The sequence below is a fragment of the Hemitrygon akajei genome, chromosome 15, assembly GCF_048418815.1.
Source record: "Hemitrygon akajei chromosome 15, sHemAka1.3, whole genome shotgun sequence".
Lineage (NCBI taxonomy): Eukaryota > Metazoa > Chordata > Chondrichthyes > Myliobatiformes > Dasyatidae > Hemitrygon > Hemitrygon akajei.
The window spans coordinates 54517794-54537831 of NC_133138.1; the positions used below are offsets into that span (position 1 = coordinate 54517794).

The 20038-nt window shown below is 38.5% G+C and overlaps 1 protein-coding gene across 5 annotated transcripts in view; it reads right to left on the minus strand.

The window, feature by feature from the left end:
* Nucleotides 1-20038, minus strand: part of unc5a (unc-5 netrin receptor A) — a 607644-nt gene that overhangs the window by 248945 nt on the left and 338661 nt on the right. For all 5 annotated transcript variants that reach the window (XM_073067589.1, XM_073067590.1, XM_073067588.1 and 2 more), the window contains exon 2: nucleotides 4973-5194. In XM_073067589.1, the coding sequence (XP_072923690.1) occupies nucleotides 4973-5194 (222 nt within the window). The remainder of the gene's footprint in view (nucleotides 1-4972; nucleotides 5195-20038) is intronic.

Below are 20038 nucleotides of genomic sequence, written 5' to 3' on the forward strand. Positions count from 1 at the left end.
AAAAAATTCTGGAAAGCTCCAAGCTCCTTTAAACCACACAATATCTCACTGACAGATAACTTCTTGTGATGACTGCAGCCCACCAAATGTTCCAACACACCCCAGTAGCTTTTCAAACTGTCTCTAGCTCACTCCACTATCTCCTGCTCAACAGACAAGTCCCAACAGGCCTTCTTGCTTTTTACAAATGCTGCGTAAGTTTCACAAAAAACTTTCTCCTACTCACTCTGCAATGTCCTGCTCTGCAGACAATTCCCAACAGTTCCCGGTCGCTTTTTAAACCTGGCGCATAAATTCCATGAGGAACTGTCTCCAACTGACTGTTATCTCCTGTACGCAGACATATTATAATGCATAACTTAAGAGAAATGTTGTGTGAGAATGCAACACTGATCCCTGAGGAAGACATGAGTTTTTGCCATGTCAACAAATTACCATGGCTAGATGTAAGTGCATTAAATTAAACTATCTCAGACAACTGAAGGTCTCCAGCAAAGTGACCTTCATCAGTTATGTAATACATGGTGCTGTGTTGATCAATATCATTATTATTTATAATGATCAGTTCACAATTCATAACACAAAATGAAAATGCTGGAAATACTCACTAGGTCAGGTAGCACCCGTGAAGAGAGAAACAGTCACTCTTTGCAGAACAGGCCCTTCTGGCCCACTGAGGCATGCCATCCAGCAATCCACCAATTTAACCCCTATCCTAATCACAGGACAATTTACAATGACCAATTAACCTACTAACTGCTATGTGTTTGGACTACGGGAGAAAACCAGAGCACCCAGAGAAAACCCATGCAGCCCTGGGAGGAACGTGCAAACTTTCTTACAGAGGACATAATAACTGAACTCCAAACTCTGACATCCTAAGGTGTAATAACATTGCACTAACCACTATGCTTCTGTGGTGCTTCTTATCATAATTCCCACTTGCTTTAAAAGAGCAACAATCATACAAGTGCCCAAGTAGAGCAGGGTGAGCTGTCTCAATGACTATCACCCAATGGCACTCAAATTTGATAGGCTGGACACAGTGAGAACCAACTCTTGCTTAAGGACGTGGACCTGCTGCAATTTGCCTATCACCACAAAAGGTCTACAGCAGATGCAATCTCACTGACTCTCCACCTGGGCTTGGCTCACCTGGGTAATAGTAATAATTAAGTCAGACTGCTGTTTATTGACTATAGCATTTAACACAATCACACCCTCAATTCTAATCAACAAACTTTTGAACCTAAGCCTCTGTACCTCCCCCTGGAACTGGATCTCCTTCTTGCTGACAATCAACCTCAAGGATGCATGCTTAAGGCACAGTGTGTGACTAGGCACAAATGAAATGCAACTATACTTACAAAATTTCAGGTAGTGACAATGAGGCATACAAGGAGCAAGGTAGATCAGCAGGTTGAATGGTATCTCAGCAACCTTGCACTTGACAGCAGTAAGACCAAGGAATTGACTGTGGACTTCAGGAAGTAGGAGTCAATGAAACACAGCGAGGGATCAGAAATGGAAAGGGTAAGCAGTTATAAGTTCTCTGAGGATCTATTCTGGGCCCAACATACTGATACAATTACAAATGGGGCACAACAGTGGATATATTTCATTTAGAGTTTGAGGAGAATTGTTATGTCACCAGAGTCATTTGCTGTTTTCAATAGATATACCATGGAGAGCATACAAACTGATTGCATCACTATCTGGTATGGAGGACCACTGCACACAATTGGAAAGAGCTGTAGAAAGTTGTAAATCCAGTCAGCTTCATCATGGGCACTAGCCTCCGCAGGATCTGAAACACCTTCAAAAGGTGATGACTTTAAAAGGTGGCATCTATTATTGAGGTTCCCTTTCATCTAAAGCATGCTCTTGTCTCACTGCTACCATCAAGAAAGAAGTACAGGAGCCTGAAGACACATACTCCACATTTCAGGAAGAGCTTCTTCCCCTCCACCATCTGATTTCTGAATGGACAATGAACCCATGAAAACTTCCTCTCCATTTTCCCCTCTCTTTTTGCACTATTTATTTACTTCAATTTTCTGCTTTATATATACATATTGTAATTTATATTTTTATTATGTATTGCAATGTTCTGCTGCCACGAAACAACCCATTTCATAACATATGCCAGTGATATTAAACCAGATTCTGATTCTCTTGGATTGCTAAAACACCAAGTCTAAGAACAACAATGCCAATGCAGGAAAATGCAAAAAGAACGACTTACAACTAGTTTCAAACAAGTTGTGTGGTGCTGGACTAAAGACATAATCAAGAAAATGAAAATCAGCCTTCAAGCCCATCAGACATCCTGCAGTGGAAAACCTGTCTCCTGAAAACACAAGCCTATAGTCAGTATAAATTATACATGATTTATGAACCATCAGCGCCAATGACAGACGTATTGTTATTATGTATGATCAACAGCAAAGCATGGTTCATATTGGTCTTGTGAGATGTACACAGTGGAGTAACTTGTAAAGGAAGACAGAGGTAACCATGCAGATTTGCTTTGTAATTCGCCTATCGGAGCAACAGGTCAACGGCAGATGCCATCACTCTGGCACTGCATTCCTCCTTGGAATACCTGGAGAATAAAGATGCATATGTAAGGCTCCTTTTCATTGACTACAGCTCTGCCTTTAATACCATAATTCCAAATAAACTGATTCCTAAGCTCCGGAACCTGGGTCTTAGCACTCAGATCTGCAGCTGGATCTTCAACTTCCTCACAGACAGGACCCAGGCGGTAAAAATAGGGGACAAGCTCTCCTCTACAATCACTCTGAGCACCGGTGCCCCACAAGGCTGTGTTCTCAGCCCCCTGCTGTACTCACTGTACACCCATGATTGTGTAGCTAAGTTTCCATCGAACTCAAAATATAAGTTTGCTGATGACACCACAATTGTAGGACGTATCTCGGGTAATGATGAGTTTGAGTACAGAGAGGAAATTAAGAACCTGGTGGCATGGTGCGAAGACAATAACCTATCCCTCAACGTCAGCAAGATGAAGGAATTAGTTGTTGACTTCAAAAGGAGTAGCGGACCACACAACCCCATCTACATCGGTGGTGCGCAGGTGGAACAGGTCAAAAGCTTTAAGTTCCTCAGGATCAATATCACAAATGACCTGACTTGGTCTAACCAAGCAGAGTCCACTGCTAAGAAGGCCCACCAGCGCCTTTACTTCCTGAGAAAGCTGAAGAAATTTGGCCTGTTTCCTAAAACCCTCACTAATTTTTATTGATGCACCGAAGAAAACATTCTTCTAGGGTGCATCACAACCTGGTATGGAAGTTGTCTGTCCAAGACCGAAAGAAGCTGCAGATGATTGTGAATGCAGACCAGCACATCACACAAACCAATCTTCCATCCTGGGACTCACTTTACACCACACGCTGTCAGAATAGTGCTGCCAGGATAATCAAGGACAAGACCCACCCAGCCAATACACTTTTTATCCCTCTTCCCTCCAGGAGAAGGTTCAGGAGCTTGAAGACTCATATGGCCAGATTTGGGAACAGCTTCTTTCCAACTGTGATAAGACTGCTGAACAGATCCTGACCCGGATCTGGGCCATACCTTCCAAATATCCAGACCTAACTTGCACTACCTTACTTTCCCATTTCTATTTTTTTATTTATGATTTATAATTTAAAATGTTTATTATATTTACTATTGATTTGTACTCCAGGGAGCGCGAAGCACAGATTCAAATATCGCTGTGATGATTGTACGCTCTAGTATCAATCATTTGGTGACAATAAAGTAAAGATGCAGAAAATCTTTGAAATAAGGGAAACTTTGGGAGTTCCAGGAAAGTGAAGATACCTATTTCTTAAGATTAGTGTACCCACATTATAGGACTGTATTAGGTATCCACTGATTGATCGTGTAACCTTCAACTTCAACAGGAGGAGAAGGGTTGGTGCATGCATGGTGCATGCTCTAAGCCCTGAGTTTTAGGAGATTCTAACTGCATGGTAATGAGTGGCTGAACAGGAAAGGATTGAAAGCCTCCAATGCCACCCTAGAAATCTTTAAAACACACACACACACACACACACACACACAAATGCTGGAAAACTCAGGAGGTCAGTCTACATTTGTGGGAAGAGAAATCATTAAAGTTTCAAGCTCTCATCACCATGTATAAAGATACCTTACAACCAAACTTAAAAACCTGAAACATTTATTTCTCTTCCCACAGACACAATCTGACTGACTCAATACCACAATACTTTGAGCATTTGCTGTTTCTGTTATGTTTCACTTCAGCATTTTGGAAAGAGTGTGAAGAAGGATCATTGAGCAGTAAGAATGCCCAATGTTTCCCTGTGAAATTGAAAGGAAGACTGATGCTCTTCCTGCGTTTCAGGCAAATCCAAAGCAAGTGGCATTATTTCAACAGAAATTCCATGGCTTTCCACAGGACAGGCAGATTCTATGCAAAGATCCTTTGTCAATCCAGGGATGCAGAGAAAGAGAGAGTTGGTTTTCAGAAATAGAAAAGGTGGAAGAAGGAAGATAAAGTGAATAGAGCAAGGCCAAATGGGCAGAATTAGCATTTTGAAGAAATACTTTTTTGTCAGTGCAATGGGTTATTCATAACAAGGCTGTGGAACATGTCCAGCAGGCCCAGCTGTACAAGCTGTACAGGTAAAATGGAGCCAAAATGATTTCTGATAGAATTGGCTATTTCTATAAAGAAAGAGAGTAAACTACCTAAAGTTAGAGAATTAAAAATCATGTCCAGATTTTAGTTATTCTAGTGCATAGGGAGGCATGGGAAGGATATAGCTAATTATTTTGATTTTATCTATTAATTCAATTATTTCCCAAGTTCCAACCATTAGTTTAGGTTGTAGTCGAGACAATAAAACTGAATTAAGCATTTTTTCAGAATGTACATCTTTTATTTCATTTTCACAATTAATAAGTGCAAACCTACCTGTGACTTTGTCAATGGTTTCTTCTGTTACATGATTCATCTGATGCACCCATTCACCATTGCATTTGAAGTATATCTGTGTGGCTGGTGTTGCTTTGCAGACCAAGGTGACAGGTTTGTTTTTTACAATGTACACATCCTCTGGTTCAACAAGGAAATGAGGCAAAGATTCTGAAGAGGCCACTGGGATGGACTCGGAATGTGTTTCACTGTATTCTGCATCTGAAGGAGGAAAAAAAGGATAAAATTTGCAACATTTCCTTTTCTTGAGTTGCAGAAATTGCATCAATATTTAACCCAGAGAGATAGCAGTAAAATTGATTTCTAGGCCACTTTGGTGCCAAGTTAAGGGTCAATCAATTTAATGTGGGTCAAGGAAAAACCAGACCACAAAATGACAAGCTTTCTCTCCTAAAGATCAAGGACTTTATAACAATCCAAAAGATTGTTATGGTCACTTTTGCTGATATCAGTTATCACTGAGAAAATGATTTGTTTCCCCCCCCTCCCTTTTCTCCTGAGGTCACTTAAAGAAAAGTCAGCAATACAAATCCATTGCAGAGTTCTATACAAACAGGCTGTACCTTATTTATTAAACAAAAAATATGGGTACTCAAGTCAATCATTTCCACTACGCAGTGCTTTTGACAATTAAACTGAAATAACTACTTATACACCTAGCTATAATAACATATGTTAAGTAGCATGAGACCATTATTCAAATACATTCAATTATATAAATGATTTATAGATTCAACGAGTTACACAACACAAAAACAGTTACTTCAACCCAACTTGTGCAATCTAAGAGATCTGTCAGATATAATTCCAATAGCTAGAGTTTGGGCCATACCCTTCAAAACCTTTCCCATCCAAGTATTTGTCTATTTAAAAAAAAATTGTAATTGTACCTTTTTTCCCCCACTTTTGAGATGGATATTCACTTTTCAGGGCCCAAAAGGCTTACTGCTTAACTCAGCTTTTGTGCACAGCAGTATGAACTTTCCAAAGAGTCAGACAGAGTTGTTGGTGATAAAGTTAAATCTTTTACAAGTATTCATGGTTCAGCCTTTTTGTTGTAAACATGAACCAGTCTCCAGTTCTTAATATTAATTGCAAACAGTAATCAGGTTGAAGTTGGATGCACAGTTTTGCAAACAATGTTACAGAATAGAGGCTGCAGCCCACAGCAGAACTGCTTTGCAAAGTGATGTGATCAAGAGTTCTTGCATGCATTAGCCAAACACAAGACAATAGGGTTGTTTCACTAAGCACATCAAACATGTTTGAAAATTCGGATGTTTGCATTCTCAGAGTGTCAGCCCAAAACAGCATTAATTATGGATGTTTGGGATCTCTGTAGACAGAAGCTTTTAGACCATCTTTATGAGTTATTTTGCCCCAACAAAGGTAGCTGGAAAATATATCAGATGAAGTCACCAAAAGAAATAGCATATAAATGTCTGAAAGACCATACTGGGGTGGGGGGAATTGTTAGGAATGACAAGGCGAATGAAGAAAGATGTGGTTATATAAAGAAGAACTCAGATTCATTCCTCAACCCTTCAGTTTCTGGGACAGACTACTCATTGGTCTACAACTTGTTGGCATGTTCTAGTTCTAAGAATTGTACCTGTGTTTAGAACTCCTTTGTAGTTTGTACATCTTTTATAATTCGAAAATCTTTTATAAATTAGAAATCCTCTGCAAGTGTTAACCTGAGTTAAGAGCTACTTGTGTAAATTTTAATGTGTATCATTAAATAAAACTTTGTTAGTGAGTAATGGCAGCTAGATCTCACAACAGAGACTAAACAGGGAAGTAAGCTAGTCTTTGAAGAGTAGATTTTTACAGTATAACCTTCCTATAGTGTGGGTACCTACAGATACCTATATTGGATAGGGCATAAAATCTTCTTCTGAGTTTAGGGTTTTGCAGACAGGGAACGCAATACCATCAAACTTCCTCCATCAAAAAGTGTATTCCTTTTAATACTGTGCAGGAGTTTCTAGTAAGTTTTATGTATTTTTCTGTTTTACACATGTTTTTTTCAATAATGATTTTAACCATGCCAATGTGTTTAAACGGACTCTGGAAATGCATGTATATTATACACATTGGCATCCATGATGCCTTTTTACTGCAGGATAAATTTCTTTTCAGTGAGCCAAAACAAGTGTAAATAATCTTGGAAAAATATTTGATTGAGATGTAATATTGTTTGTTGCAAATTACATGTTTTATAGGGTCCTTGTAATAAACTATGAAATGCAACCATTGTATTATATTAAGTATTCTCTCTATCGACCACAGCTTGGTATTCAATACTATCATCCCCTCAAAAGTAATCAATAAGCTTCAAGACCTTGGCCTCAATATCTCGTTGTGCAACTTGATTTTATTACTTGCTGACCCAGTCAGTCCGGATTGGCAACAACATCTTCTACACAATTTCCATTAAGGTTGTGTGCTTAGCACCCTGCTCTATTCACTTTACACTTACAACTGTATGGCTAAGCACAGCTCCAATGCCACATTCAAGCTTGCTGACAACACCACTGTTGTACGCTGAATCAAAGATGATGACAAATTGGCATATAGGAGGGAGATAGAAAATCTGGTCAACTGGTGCCCCAACAACCTCTAACTCAAAATTAGCAAGACCAAGAAACTGATTATTGACTTCAGGAGGAGGAAACCACAGGTCCATGACCCGTCCTCATCAGAGGATAAGAGGTGGAGAGAATCAACAACTTTACATTGCTCACTGTTATCATGGCAGAGGATCTGTCCTGGGCCCAACACTTACGAGCAATTATGAAGAAGGCACAGCATTGTCTCTACTTCCTTAGGAGTTTGTGAAGATTCAGCATTACTTCTAAAATTTTGACAAACTTCAGTGATGTGTGGTGGAGAGTATATTGACTGACTGCTTCACAGCCTGGCATGGAAACACTAATGCCCTTGAATGGAAAATCCCACAAAAAAATAGAGGGTATGGACTATCAGGGATAAAGCCCTCCCCACCACTGAGCACGTCCACACAGAGCATTGTTGTAAGAGTGCAGCTCCCATCATCAGGGAACCCCACCACCCAGCTCATGTTCTCTTTTCACTACTGCCATCAGGGAGAAGGTGCAGGAGCTTCAGGACTCACTGTACCAGGTTCTGGAGCAGTTATTGCCCCTCAACCATCAGGCTCTTGAACCAAAAGAGACAACTTCACTTAACCCATCTCTGAAATGTTCCCACAACCAAGTACTCAATTTCAAAGACTCTTCAACTCATGTTCTTGGTATTTATTGCTGATTAATGTATTAGTATTATTTCTTTCTTTTTTTAAGTACACACTGGTTGAATGCCCAATTGGTGTGGTCTTTCATTGATTGTACTAGGGTTATTATTCTGTTCAGGATTAATTGAGTATGCCTGCAAGTAAATTACTCACGGGGTTGTATGTAGTGACATTTATGTACTTAGATGATAAATTTACTTTGAACACTATATAGATTACTTTTTACAGAGAATCTGTAACTATTTTTAATTAGTAGTATCTGAAGCCTCCTTCTGAAGAACATTAAAACAACAAAGGCATTATTTTTATATTCATGCCATATAAAGAGAGCCCAATTTCAAGGTGAAAACTGTTGAACTTAATTCTCATTATTACTAAACTAAAATAAACATGTATTGACCCTAAATTCAGTAGCCTCACAGGAGGAAAATCTATATTCCAAAAGTATAGTTATTAGTTTATAATGTCAAATTAAAATGGTCCTGAAAATTCCATATAAATATACCAGAATATGCAACCTAAAGATCTGATTACATTTCTTGAAAGAATCTGAAAAATTCTTTGCCTGCTAATAATAGACCATTTCAGATCCAGAAAATTCAGATCTATTTCATAAGTACTAGGTCATGCTGGATCCAGACTTAGTGCACAGAGGACTTGCATTCTCCCCCATTCAACCATCACCTTCCCCCATGTATGATGGGCTCGGTTAGATATATACCCTCCATAAGGTGGATCAGGGATCCTAACAATAGGGATCAGTCTCTGCATGGAATGGTCTGACAGTAATTTCATAGAATGCCAACTGCCAAAGATTGCAAAAGCTTTATATAACCATATAACCATATAACAATTACAGTACAGAAACAGGCCATCTCGGCCCTTCTAGTCCATGCCGAAAGCTTACTCTCACCTAGTCCCACTGGCCCGCACTCAGTCCGTAACCCTCCATTCCTTTCCTGTCCATATACCTATCCAATTTTACTTTAAATGACAATACGGAACCTGCCTCTACCTCTTCTACTGGAAGCTCGTTCCACATAGCTACCACTCTCTGAGTAAAGAAATTCCCCCTCGTGTTACCCTTAAACTTTTGCCCCCTAACTCTCAACACATGCCCTCTTGTTTGAATCTTCCCTACTCTCAATGGAAAAAGCCTATCCACGTCAACTCTATCTATCCCCCTCATAATGTTAAATACCTCTATCAAATCCCCCCCTCAACCTTCTACGCTCCAAAGAATAATGACCTAACTTCTTCAATCTTTCCCTGTAACTTAGGTGCTGAAACCCAGGTAACATTCTAGTAAATCTTCTCTATAGTCTCTCTATTTTGTTGACATCTTTCCTATAATTTGGTGACCAGAACTGTAAACAATATAATATTTTATATTATAAGTATATATATATATTAGTATAATATTAGTATATTAATATTTTAAGAGCATTTGATAGAGACAATTAAAAACTACTGGAAACATTTTTAAATCAGTAAAATACAATTGAGAATAAATTTAATTGAAACACTTTAAAGCAGCAATAACTAATTACAAAATGAAAATAAAGGAAAATATGTATTTTTCTCCATAAGGTTGGTGAGCCTGTTCGAATGAATGAGTTGCAGTTCATATGCCAGACATTGCTGGCATATAAATAAAGACATCACCCTCTCCTAGGGGATTCAACACTCTTGGGATGGACTCAATGGTCAGTTTTGAAAGCAGGTGAACAGCCAACCTTAACATCCCACATCTGGCTGTTGTCTGAGATGAAAACTGATTGGAGTTTGAGAATAAATCCTGATATTCCTGATATTCCTGATATCCTTGAATGGCTTCCTGCAAGTATCCAACTGTTGTCTGTGACTCACATCTATAAGCAACTAGTCATGATTAATTATACAAACCATTCTTTTTTTAAATTTTTTTTATTTTTTTTATTAGTTTTTCAAAACATTTTACAAAATTAAAAACCCCAAATCCCAATGGGGAGCATTAATACAGTGCAAGATTAAGCATACAATAACAATATGCTACAAAGGAAGAGAATTTAACAAAAAAGCACCTAAATTAAAGACAAGTGAGCTTAGTGTCCTCCCCAAGCCCCACAACACAAGAAAAAAACAACAACAACTCCAGACCAACCACCACACAGTATAAAGAGTATAGGTCTGGACAGTCAAACTCCCAGACTGTGAATACACTTAGTAACAGAGGGTAGTAATGCCTACTACCAGAAAACAAAAGGGAGCTGAAAGCAAGGGACTGAAAAGAAGAAAAAAAAAGAAAAAAAACCCTAGTCAAGAGGAAGGTTATGAAAGTACTCGATAAAAGGTCCCCAGACCTTATGGAACTTTAGTTCCGAATTAAGAACTGAATAATGAATTTTTTCGAGGTCCAAGCAGGCCATAATGTCGTTAAGCCATTGTGCATGAGTGGGCGGGGCAACATCTCTCCATCTAAGGAGGATCAAGCGTCTTGCCAGGAGAGAGGCAAAGGATAGTATTCAGCATTTGGTCAGACCCAGACATAAATCTGTCTCGCCCCAAAAACCGAACAGAGCAATTAAGGGGTTAGGTTCTAGGTGCTGATTCAGAATACCCGATAATGTAGTGAAGACATCTTTCCAGAATTTCTCCAAACTAGGACAGAACCAGTACATGTGGATGAGAGAGGCCACGCCCCTCTTGCATTTATCACAGAGCGGACTAATGCCAGGGTAGAATCGAGATAGTTTAGATTTAGACATATGGGCTCTATGAACAATCTTAAACTGTAAGAGGCAATGGTGAGCACAAAGAGAGGTTGAGTTAACCGATTTGTGAACTGAGTCCCAGCTCTCCTCGGATAAGGAGATATTTAAATCCTGCTTACAAACCATTCTTAAAGCTGTAATATCTGTCATAAATATTAACTACAGTGGATTCCAGCTAATTGGGACATATCAGTACTTAAACATTTTGGCCCAGATTTGTGGCTGCCCCTTGTGGCTGACGCTTCATGGCAGTCGTTAAAAAGGCATGAAAAGATAAACTGTCACTTAACTGAGTAAGAAATTAAGTACTTAAATAAAATACAGAACAAATTACGACACTACCATTCTGCTGCAGTACTATAAACTGTGTATTAGATCCTAATAGTTATCGATGGAGGAATTCGACAAGTGTACACTGGAATGTTCTTTTGATTGACTATAAATGAACAAAATCAGCATAGCCACCATAGTCACCTAATGGACTGCCTTCATACAATGTTTTCGATGATTGCATTTCTCCAAATCTTCATCTTCATTGTAACATTCAAAATGATTGTTGATAACTTCAAATTCTTTTAGTTCCTAACCTGTTGAAGAGTGGATTCCAGTTAACTGGGGCACTACTGGACTGGTACATTAAATGACTGACCCAATTAGCCAAAGTTTCATGGAAATAGTTAAAAATGTATAAAAAAGACAAACTGATTACAAATGACAAATTTTGTGTTAAAATAAAATACAGAATAAATTTAAAATTCAAGAGGTCAAAGCAAAATTTATTATCAGAGTACATACATATCCCCACAAGTAGGATAGATAAGGGGATGCAGTGGTTGTTGTATATTTGGGTTTTCAGAGGGCCCTTGACAAGGTACCACACATAAGACTGCTTACCAAGATAAGAGCCCATGGTATTACAGGAAAGTAACTAGCATGATTAGAGCATTGGCTGATAGGAGACAACAAGTGGGAATAAAAGGACCCTCTTCTGACTGACTGCCTGCAACAAAAGGTGTTCTGCAGGGGTCGGTGTTGGGACCACTTTTTTATGTTGTATATCAATGATTTAGATGATGGAATAGATAGATTTTTTGCCAAGTTTGCAGATGATACAAAGTCTGGTGGAGGAGCAGGTAGTGTTGAGGAAACAGGTCGGCAGCAGAAGGACTTAGACAGATTAGGATAATAGGCAAGAAAGTGGTAAATAAAATACAATGTTGGAAAATGGATGGTCAGGCGCTTTGGTAGTAAAAATAAATGTGCAGACTATCTTTTAAATGGAGAGAAAATCCAAAAATCTGAGATGCAAAGGGACCTGGAGTCCTTGTGCAGAACACCATAAAGGCTAACTTGCAGGAAGGCAAATGCAATATTAGTATTCATCTCAAGAGGTCTAGAATATAAGAGCAGGGATGTGACGCTGAGGCTTTATAAGGCATTGCTGAAGCCTCACTTTGACTATCGTGAACAGTTTTGGGTTCCTTATCTTAGAAAAGATGTGCTGACATTGGAGAGAGTTCAGGGGAGGTTCACAAAGATGATTCCAGGAATGCAAGGGTTATCATACGAGGAAAATTTGATGGCTCTGGGCCTCTACTCACTGAAATTTAGAAGGATGGGTGGAGATCTCATTGAAGCATTTTGAATGTTGAAAGGCCTAGATAGAGTAGATGTGGAAAGGAAGCTTCCCATGGTGGGGGAGTCCAGGACAAGAGGACACAGCCTTAGGATAGAGGGGCATTCATTTAAAACAGAGATGCAGAGAAATGTCTTTAGCAAAAGGATGATGAATTTGTGGGATTTGTTACCACAGGCAGCTGTGGAGATCAGGGCATTGGGTATATTTACAGCAGAGACTGATAGGTTCTTGATTGGCCATGGCATCAAAGGTTATGGGGAGAAGTCTAGGGAATGAGTTTGATGAGGGAAAAAGATCAGCAAAGATTGAATGGTGGAGCAGACTCGATGGACCAAATGGTTTAATTCTGCTCCTATGTCTTATGGTCTAAAATAAAAGAGTTCTTAAATGAGTTTAGTTATCCCTTTTTGTTCAAGACCCTGATGGTTGATGGGTAGTAACTATTCTTCAACTTGGCAGTGTGAGTTCTGAGCCTTCTGCACCTTCTAGCCAATGGCAGCAGCGAGAAAAGTGCATGACATGGGTGCTGAGGATCTTTGATTATGGATGCTACGTTTCTACGGCAATATTTCATGTAGATGAGCTTAGAGGTTGGGAGGGTTTTACCTGTGATGTACTAGGACAAATCCACTATGTTTTGTAGGATTTTCCACTCAAAGGCATTGGTGTCCCCATATCAGGCTGTAATGCAGCCAGTTAACACATTTTCCTCCACACACCTATAGAGATTTGCCAAGGATTTCAATGACATGACAAATTTCCACAGACTCCTGAGGAAGTAGAAGTGCTGTTGTGTTTTGTTCACAATTATATTTATATGATGGGTCCAGGACAGGTCTTCTGAGGTAGTGATACCCAGGAATTTAAGGTTACAGATCTTCAATAATTACTGGTTCACAGACCTTTGGTTTTCTTGGTCTTATTGACATTGAGTGAGAGGCTGTTGTTATTACACAGCCAAATTTTCAATCTCCCTTCTGATGCATCACCACCTTTGATACGGCCCACTACATTGGTGTCATCAGCAAACTTGGAGCTGTACTTGACTTCAGAGTCATAGGTGTAAAGTAAGCAGAGCAGGGGCCTAAGTGCATGTCCTTACGGTGCTCCTGTGTTGATGGAAAAGGTCAGGGTGTTGGAGCCGGAGGAGAAGGATGGGCCAGTGTTCAGTGACGCTAGTTAGAAACTGTTTGGCAACAGTTGACTGTTCCAATTAAGCAGTACGGTGTCGCAAATTAACAATTAACAATTTCTCAATTAGTCTTTGTTATTTAGGAGTTGTGCCAAATAAACTGATGACCCATTAACTAGAACCTACTGTAATATGTTTTTTTATTCCAAATACATTTTCTATTGTAGATTTATAATTGAAAGATATGTTTCTGCTCAGTGTTATAACAGTATATTTAACAAATAAACTTTGCTCATAAATTGTATTAGAAGTCAACAAACTCAGAACTATGCACTGAATTTGTTTAGGTTATGTACTGATTAAGATGGGCAGTACTATATCCAGTAGGGTACCGTTGCTTTGGTAGAGTTTGTATTGCTCAGTTAGACTGTTGCAACATGCTTTTCTGCCTGCCTTCTGATTGCTAACATCAGAATGTGGCACATTGATTGCATCAATTCATCAATGTAAAATTCAAGTCCAGAAAAAGAACTCAGTGAACCCTTTCCAATATGTTTCATGTATGCATTTAACTGTTAATGAAAAATAAATGTTCTGAGACTGATGGCAGATATATATCACATTTCGTCACTTCAAGAAGACTGTTTGATTATATTTGACAAGAACCAGGATGGGAAATAAATTAGATGTGTTTCACAAAACAAGGTATGCTCTCTCTGCTTCAGAATAGAATGTTTTTAAAAACATTACAGCAAATAATAATGTTGCTAATTTAAACTTAATATAAGTGGTTGTTGCTTATTGAAGCTAGTCACGGCGATAAAAACAAAATGCACATAAAACAATCATAGTGGATTACAATGGCCTCCTAAAATGAGCTGCTTATAAAAACACTATTATACCTGGGCTGAAGATTTTCTCAAGGTTATTTAATTGGTATGGGCTTGTTGAAAGAAGTGCATGCTACAAAAAACGAAATCATGCATACATTTCTGCAGCTTATTAGCATGGCTGCTTTCAATGGATAAAACTGGTGAATGCTGAAAAGATATTCCTGCGCAGTCTTGACAAAGGTATTTCTCCCTGTATTTCAACACCATTTCAAGTGGGAAAAGCATAGTAATTACAAATTTCATTGCACTCTCTAATAATGTCACTAAATACCTTGGGAATCATTTTGTCACACTTCTATGGAGTTATGAATGGGCAAGGTTCATCTGGATAGCACAAAAAAAATGAGAAGCCCCAAGCTGGAGAAGATAAACTTCTAACATACAATATCATTCATACATTGATACGCACAAAAGTCCTCTTACCTCTTCTCCTCACTGCTTATCATCTCCCCTCCTCCATCTCATTTTCCTATGATCCACTCTCCTCTCCAATCAACTGGTTTCATCTCCAGCCCTTTGCCTTTTCTATCCATCACCTCCCAGCAACTTAATTCATCCCTCCTTCCCCGTGCCCCTGTTTCACCTATCACCTTCTAGCTTGTCCTCCTTCCCCTCCCCCCACCTACTTCACTTTCCATTCCAGTCCTGATGAAGGGGTTTGGCCTAAAATGCCAATTGTTTAATCATTTCCAATAGATTTTGCCTGACCTTCTGAGTTCCCCCAGAATTGTGTATATGCTGTTCATACACTGATGCCTTTCTGTAACAACAATACAGCAAAGTTGCATAACCATCATCCAGTTCTCATCATTTATGAAGCAGTAATTGCACTATACTGTTTACTTGTTAACTTGTATCATAAATGCGCTTCATGCAAAATGTCCATCTTCTGGAATATATTTTATTATTAGTTAATTTATTTGTTGTAATATTACTGTATGTGTTGTGTCTGGAGGAACATTGTTTCATTTGGCAATATACATGTATACAGATGAATGACAACAAACTTGAACAAACACCTAGCATCAATCAACTAAAATCACTGCTCATATTGCAGAAAGTGTAGTGACATCATCACTGAGTGACCTTTCCACCAACTCACAATGCTGCAGAACAATAAAGCCAATGGTTCTAAATCTCAGCAAATAAACATTGCATTTATGCCGTACCCAGCTATGCTCTTGTCACTCTCTCAAATTTCATTCTTATGCTTCAAGATGTTTCTGATATAATGATTCTGCATCTTCCTCCAGTAAGGAAGGCTGTCATTTATTTTTTCTTGCTAACTTGTACTATAAATTTGACAGCATAGTGGGTCCTTTATTACCTTTCTACATACAGGTCAGCCCTATCTCACACATGCCACCCACTTCGCACTAGATTGTGTCTCAAACCGCTCATAGGACTAGAAAATCAGAAATAAAAACATGGATATGCTGATGCCTGCTCGTAATTCAATTACAATCAGGATTAGTTTTCAAACTTTCAAATTTATCAGCTGATGCTTCACTGCTGAGGTGGTGTCTGTAAGTCCCACCCCCTTTCAATCTTTCTCCAGACTCCATGACCTTGTCTCTTTCTCCATATATCCTATCTTAGCCATTCATTTAGTCTACTAATACCTTTCTAATAGCCCATAGTGATGTCAGGTTTGGCTTTGTTTGCAAATTTGCACTTAATACACCTCACCCCTTCATTCAAATTACTGTTAGATTGTGAGTAGTCAGGCTCCCATAGCATGCCACTCGTCACCAATTTCTCAACCTAAGAAATAATCCAGTTATTCTTATCAGCTGTTTCTTCACCTTGAACTAATCCAAAATGTATGCCAAATTTTTATGCTCAATGTCTTTTGCTCTAAGATTGCACAATAATCTGTGTGCACCATATCAAATACCTACTAAATGTCCAAATGCATCATATCAACTGTTTTTCTGTCACTTATTCAGCTAGCTGAAATCACAATGAAATCCAGAAGCTTTGCCAAACTCAATTTCCCTTTCAGAAATCCATGTGGATGTTAATAATACTCCAAGTGCCCAATCACCCTTGCCAATAGATTCCAGCACTTTCCCTGTGATTGCTGTCAAGATGACTAGTTCGTTTTCCATCATCTCACTCTGTCATTTCTTAAATAGTGATGCTACATTCTAGAATTTATGAGAGTTTTGAAGATAACAACTGTTGTCATTGCCAGCTACATCAGATCATGAGGATTTATCCCCTTTAATTCCATTAATTTCTCCAATTCTAATGTGACACTAATTTCTTTTCAGTTTCTCACTTTCTCCACACCTGTCATTTTTGCATCTTCTTCGTGAAGACAGAAAATACTGTCTATTTTGTTTTAATTTCTCAGTCTTCTTTTTATTCCTCGATATAATTATGCCATTCATAATTTCTAGGGCAATGACAGTAAGTTTTTATAATTTTGACTCTCTGCATACAGTATCTGTGGAAGCTCTTACAGTATTTAATATTTCAGTAATGTTTGATTAATATTTTAAATATATGCTTTAATTAAGCATTCTTCATTTAAATCATTCATTATGGTTATATGTATGAAGTGCATGTATGGCATATGTCATTGTGCCACCTCACCTTATGCACTCGTCTTGCTTAATGTAAAAATGAAACTAAGACCCATTCTCCTAGGCTCCTGCCTTTTTCTTGCAATTATTTGTATGGTTTGAAGTTACAAAACATAATAGTGGCAACAAGTAAGTTTTAAAATGAACTTGCGATGACTACCTACCTTTTGAAGCACTGCAAGACATTCAAGCAAAAAAAAGTGTAGTGAGAAACGGTCAAGTAATTAAAAACAGAACGCAGCATGTACTCCTTCAGAAAGTGACAGAAATTGTCGAGTTTAGAAAAAAGGCAGAAAACAGACAAATTCACGGGTTCATAAACAACGATGATAATTATAAATTTAAAAAGTAGAAATGGCTACATTGGAAAGATGGATGTGTTTGATTGCTCAATGGATAACTGGCTCAGGTAGAGTGAACAAATTGAGCAGTAATTTGAAGCATATGAAATAGCCAATGAGAAGTGAGTGCCAGCTTTGCCGAGTGCATTTAAAAGCATACAGTTCGCTTAGAAGTTTGACTGCTCCAACTAAACCAGCTAACATGAGCTTTACTGATATCGTGAAATGTAAGAACATTTAGAACTGAAACCATCATTAATTGCAGAGTGCTTCAGTTTTCATAAGCAAAGCCCATCTCATTCCTTATACCATTTGTAATAAGGTAGCCAGTAAACTAGATTACATTGACACTGAAGGAATTCTCTCCAAGGTTAAGTTGAGCCTATGAGCAACAGCAGTGGTCTCAGAAGCCAAGAAGAATAGGTCTGTCAGACTCTACGGTAATTTTAAGGTCATCATCAACCCGGTAATGAAAGCAGATCAATACCCTCTACCCAGGGTAGAGGATATCTTTGCAAACCCTTCTGGGAGGAAACACTTCAGCAAAGTGGACTTAGCTGAGGCTACCGACAGATGGAGATGGAACAAGAGTCCAAAGTATTTCTTGCCATAAACACTCACAAAGGGCTTTATTGCTAGAATAGGATTATATTTGTAGTAGTATCTGCACCTGTACTCCGGCAGCAAGTTATGGACCAGGTACTGCAAGGCTGCCCAGGCATTCAGTGTTACCTGAATGACATAATTTTTACCAATAAGGATGACAAGGAACATCTTCAAAATTTCAAGACAGCATTAAAAGAAATAGAAGATTATGAGCTCAGAGTACGATGCAACAAGTGTGAATTCTTAAAACCAAGCATTTCCTTCTGTGGTCACACATTTGACTCTCAAGGATTACATAAACTTGCAGAGAAAATTCAAGCAGTGGTGGATGCCCCAAGGCAAGTGGATATTTGTGGTCCTTTTTAGGATTTGCTAATTACTGTAACAGGTTCCTGCCAAACCTAGCTACTGTGTTCCACTCCTTGAACTCATTACTGCAGAGCAGGAAGAAATGGCAATGGACCAAACAGTGAGAGGTGGCTTTCCAAAAGGTAAAGGAAATAATGATGTCAGACACTGTACTCACACATTATGATCCATATCACCTAGGGAAGCTTGCCTTGCACTGTTTGGGATGCCAACATGCCAAGAAGAAAGGATGCCTAAAGCTGTCAGAACCACTTCCTACAGTCTCAAACTCAATTCTGCAGCCACCTTGGAGGAGGGTCCAGAAACCAAGTTTCTTTCCAGCCACAAGACTCACCTGGCCAAGCAGAGTGACCCCGCACCCCCAACCCCATCAGGAAAGATGTTATCCCACAAGAGTAAGAAAGTAAGGGTAATCTAAAGTGATTAAATCTTTAGCCTTGAATGGGAGAATTTAAAATTTACTATGCTGTGGTTATCTATATAGTAGTTGCATTATATAGTATACTGTGTAGGTAACTTGAGATATATTCTATACTTGTATTGAGTTGGAGTTTATATACCAGTGTTCTGTATTTAATATTTCAGTAGTATTTGAGTAATCATGTAAGGATATAGCTTGATTAATTATTATTTGTTTGTTTAAACAATTAATTATGGTTATATTTACAAAGTGCTTGAATGGCATACACCGCTAAGACTCACTCTCCTCAACTCCCATCTTTTTCTTGTAATTAGTTTTATGTTTTGGAGTTACACAACGTAACACTTACATTCTGTTCTATGTTTCCTCACTAGCCTTCTTTTATTTTCAAACTCAATGTGTTGGTCTACCTCTACCGAATTCTGAAATTTTCTCTATTTTGATTGGCTTTCAAATATGCCTTTTCCATTGATGAAGCACTTTCTTTAAGTTCTTTTGTTGTTTATTCTTTGTCTTTAAAAGGGATAAATGGCTTATGCACAACGTATAAATTAATTTAAAAAGTGGGTCTTTGCTAGATTAATGTCATACATCTTAATGAAAACTGTTTATGTGGTCTCCAAACAATCATAACCGGCCCATATGTATTGCTTTTGTAGTTTGATTTATTCAGGTTTTCTATTTTAATTTCAGATTAAACTGAATCACTCTCAATCTTTATTAAAAAATCTATCATATTATGACATTCATCTTGAGTCACAGAACACTGCTGCAGAGAATCAAAACCTTTGCCCCATCGTTGTCCCATGCTGCTTAATTCCATCGACCAGTACCTGGACCATAGCCCTCCATACCCTGCCCATCCATGTAATTAACTAAATTTCTTTTCAATGTTACAATTGAAACCGCATCTACTACTTCCATTGGTAACTCGTTCCACACCCGCACCACCTTCTGAGTGAAAAAGTTCCCCCTCAGGTTCCCCTTAAATATTTCACTTTTTACCCTCAATCCATAGCCTCTAAT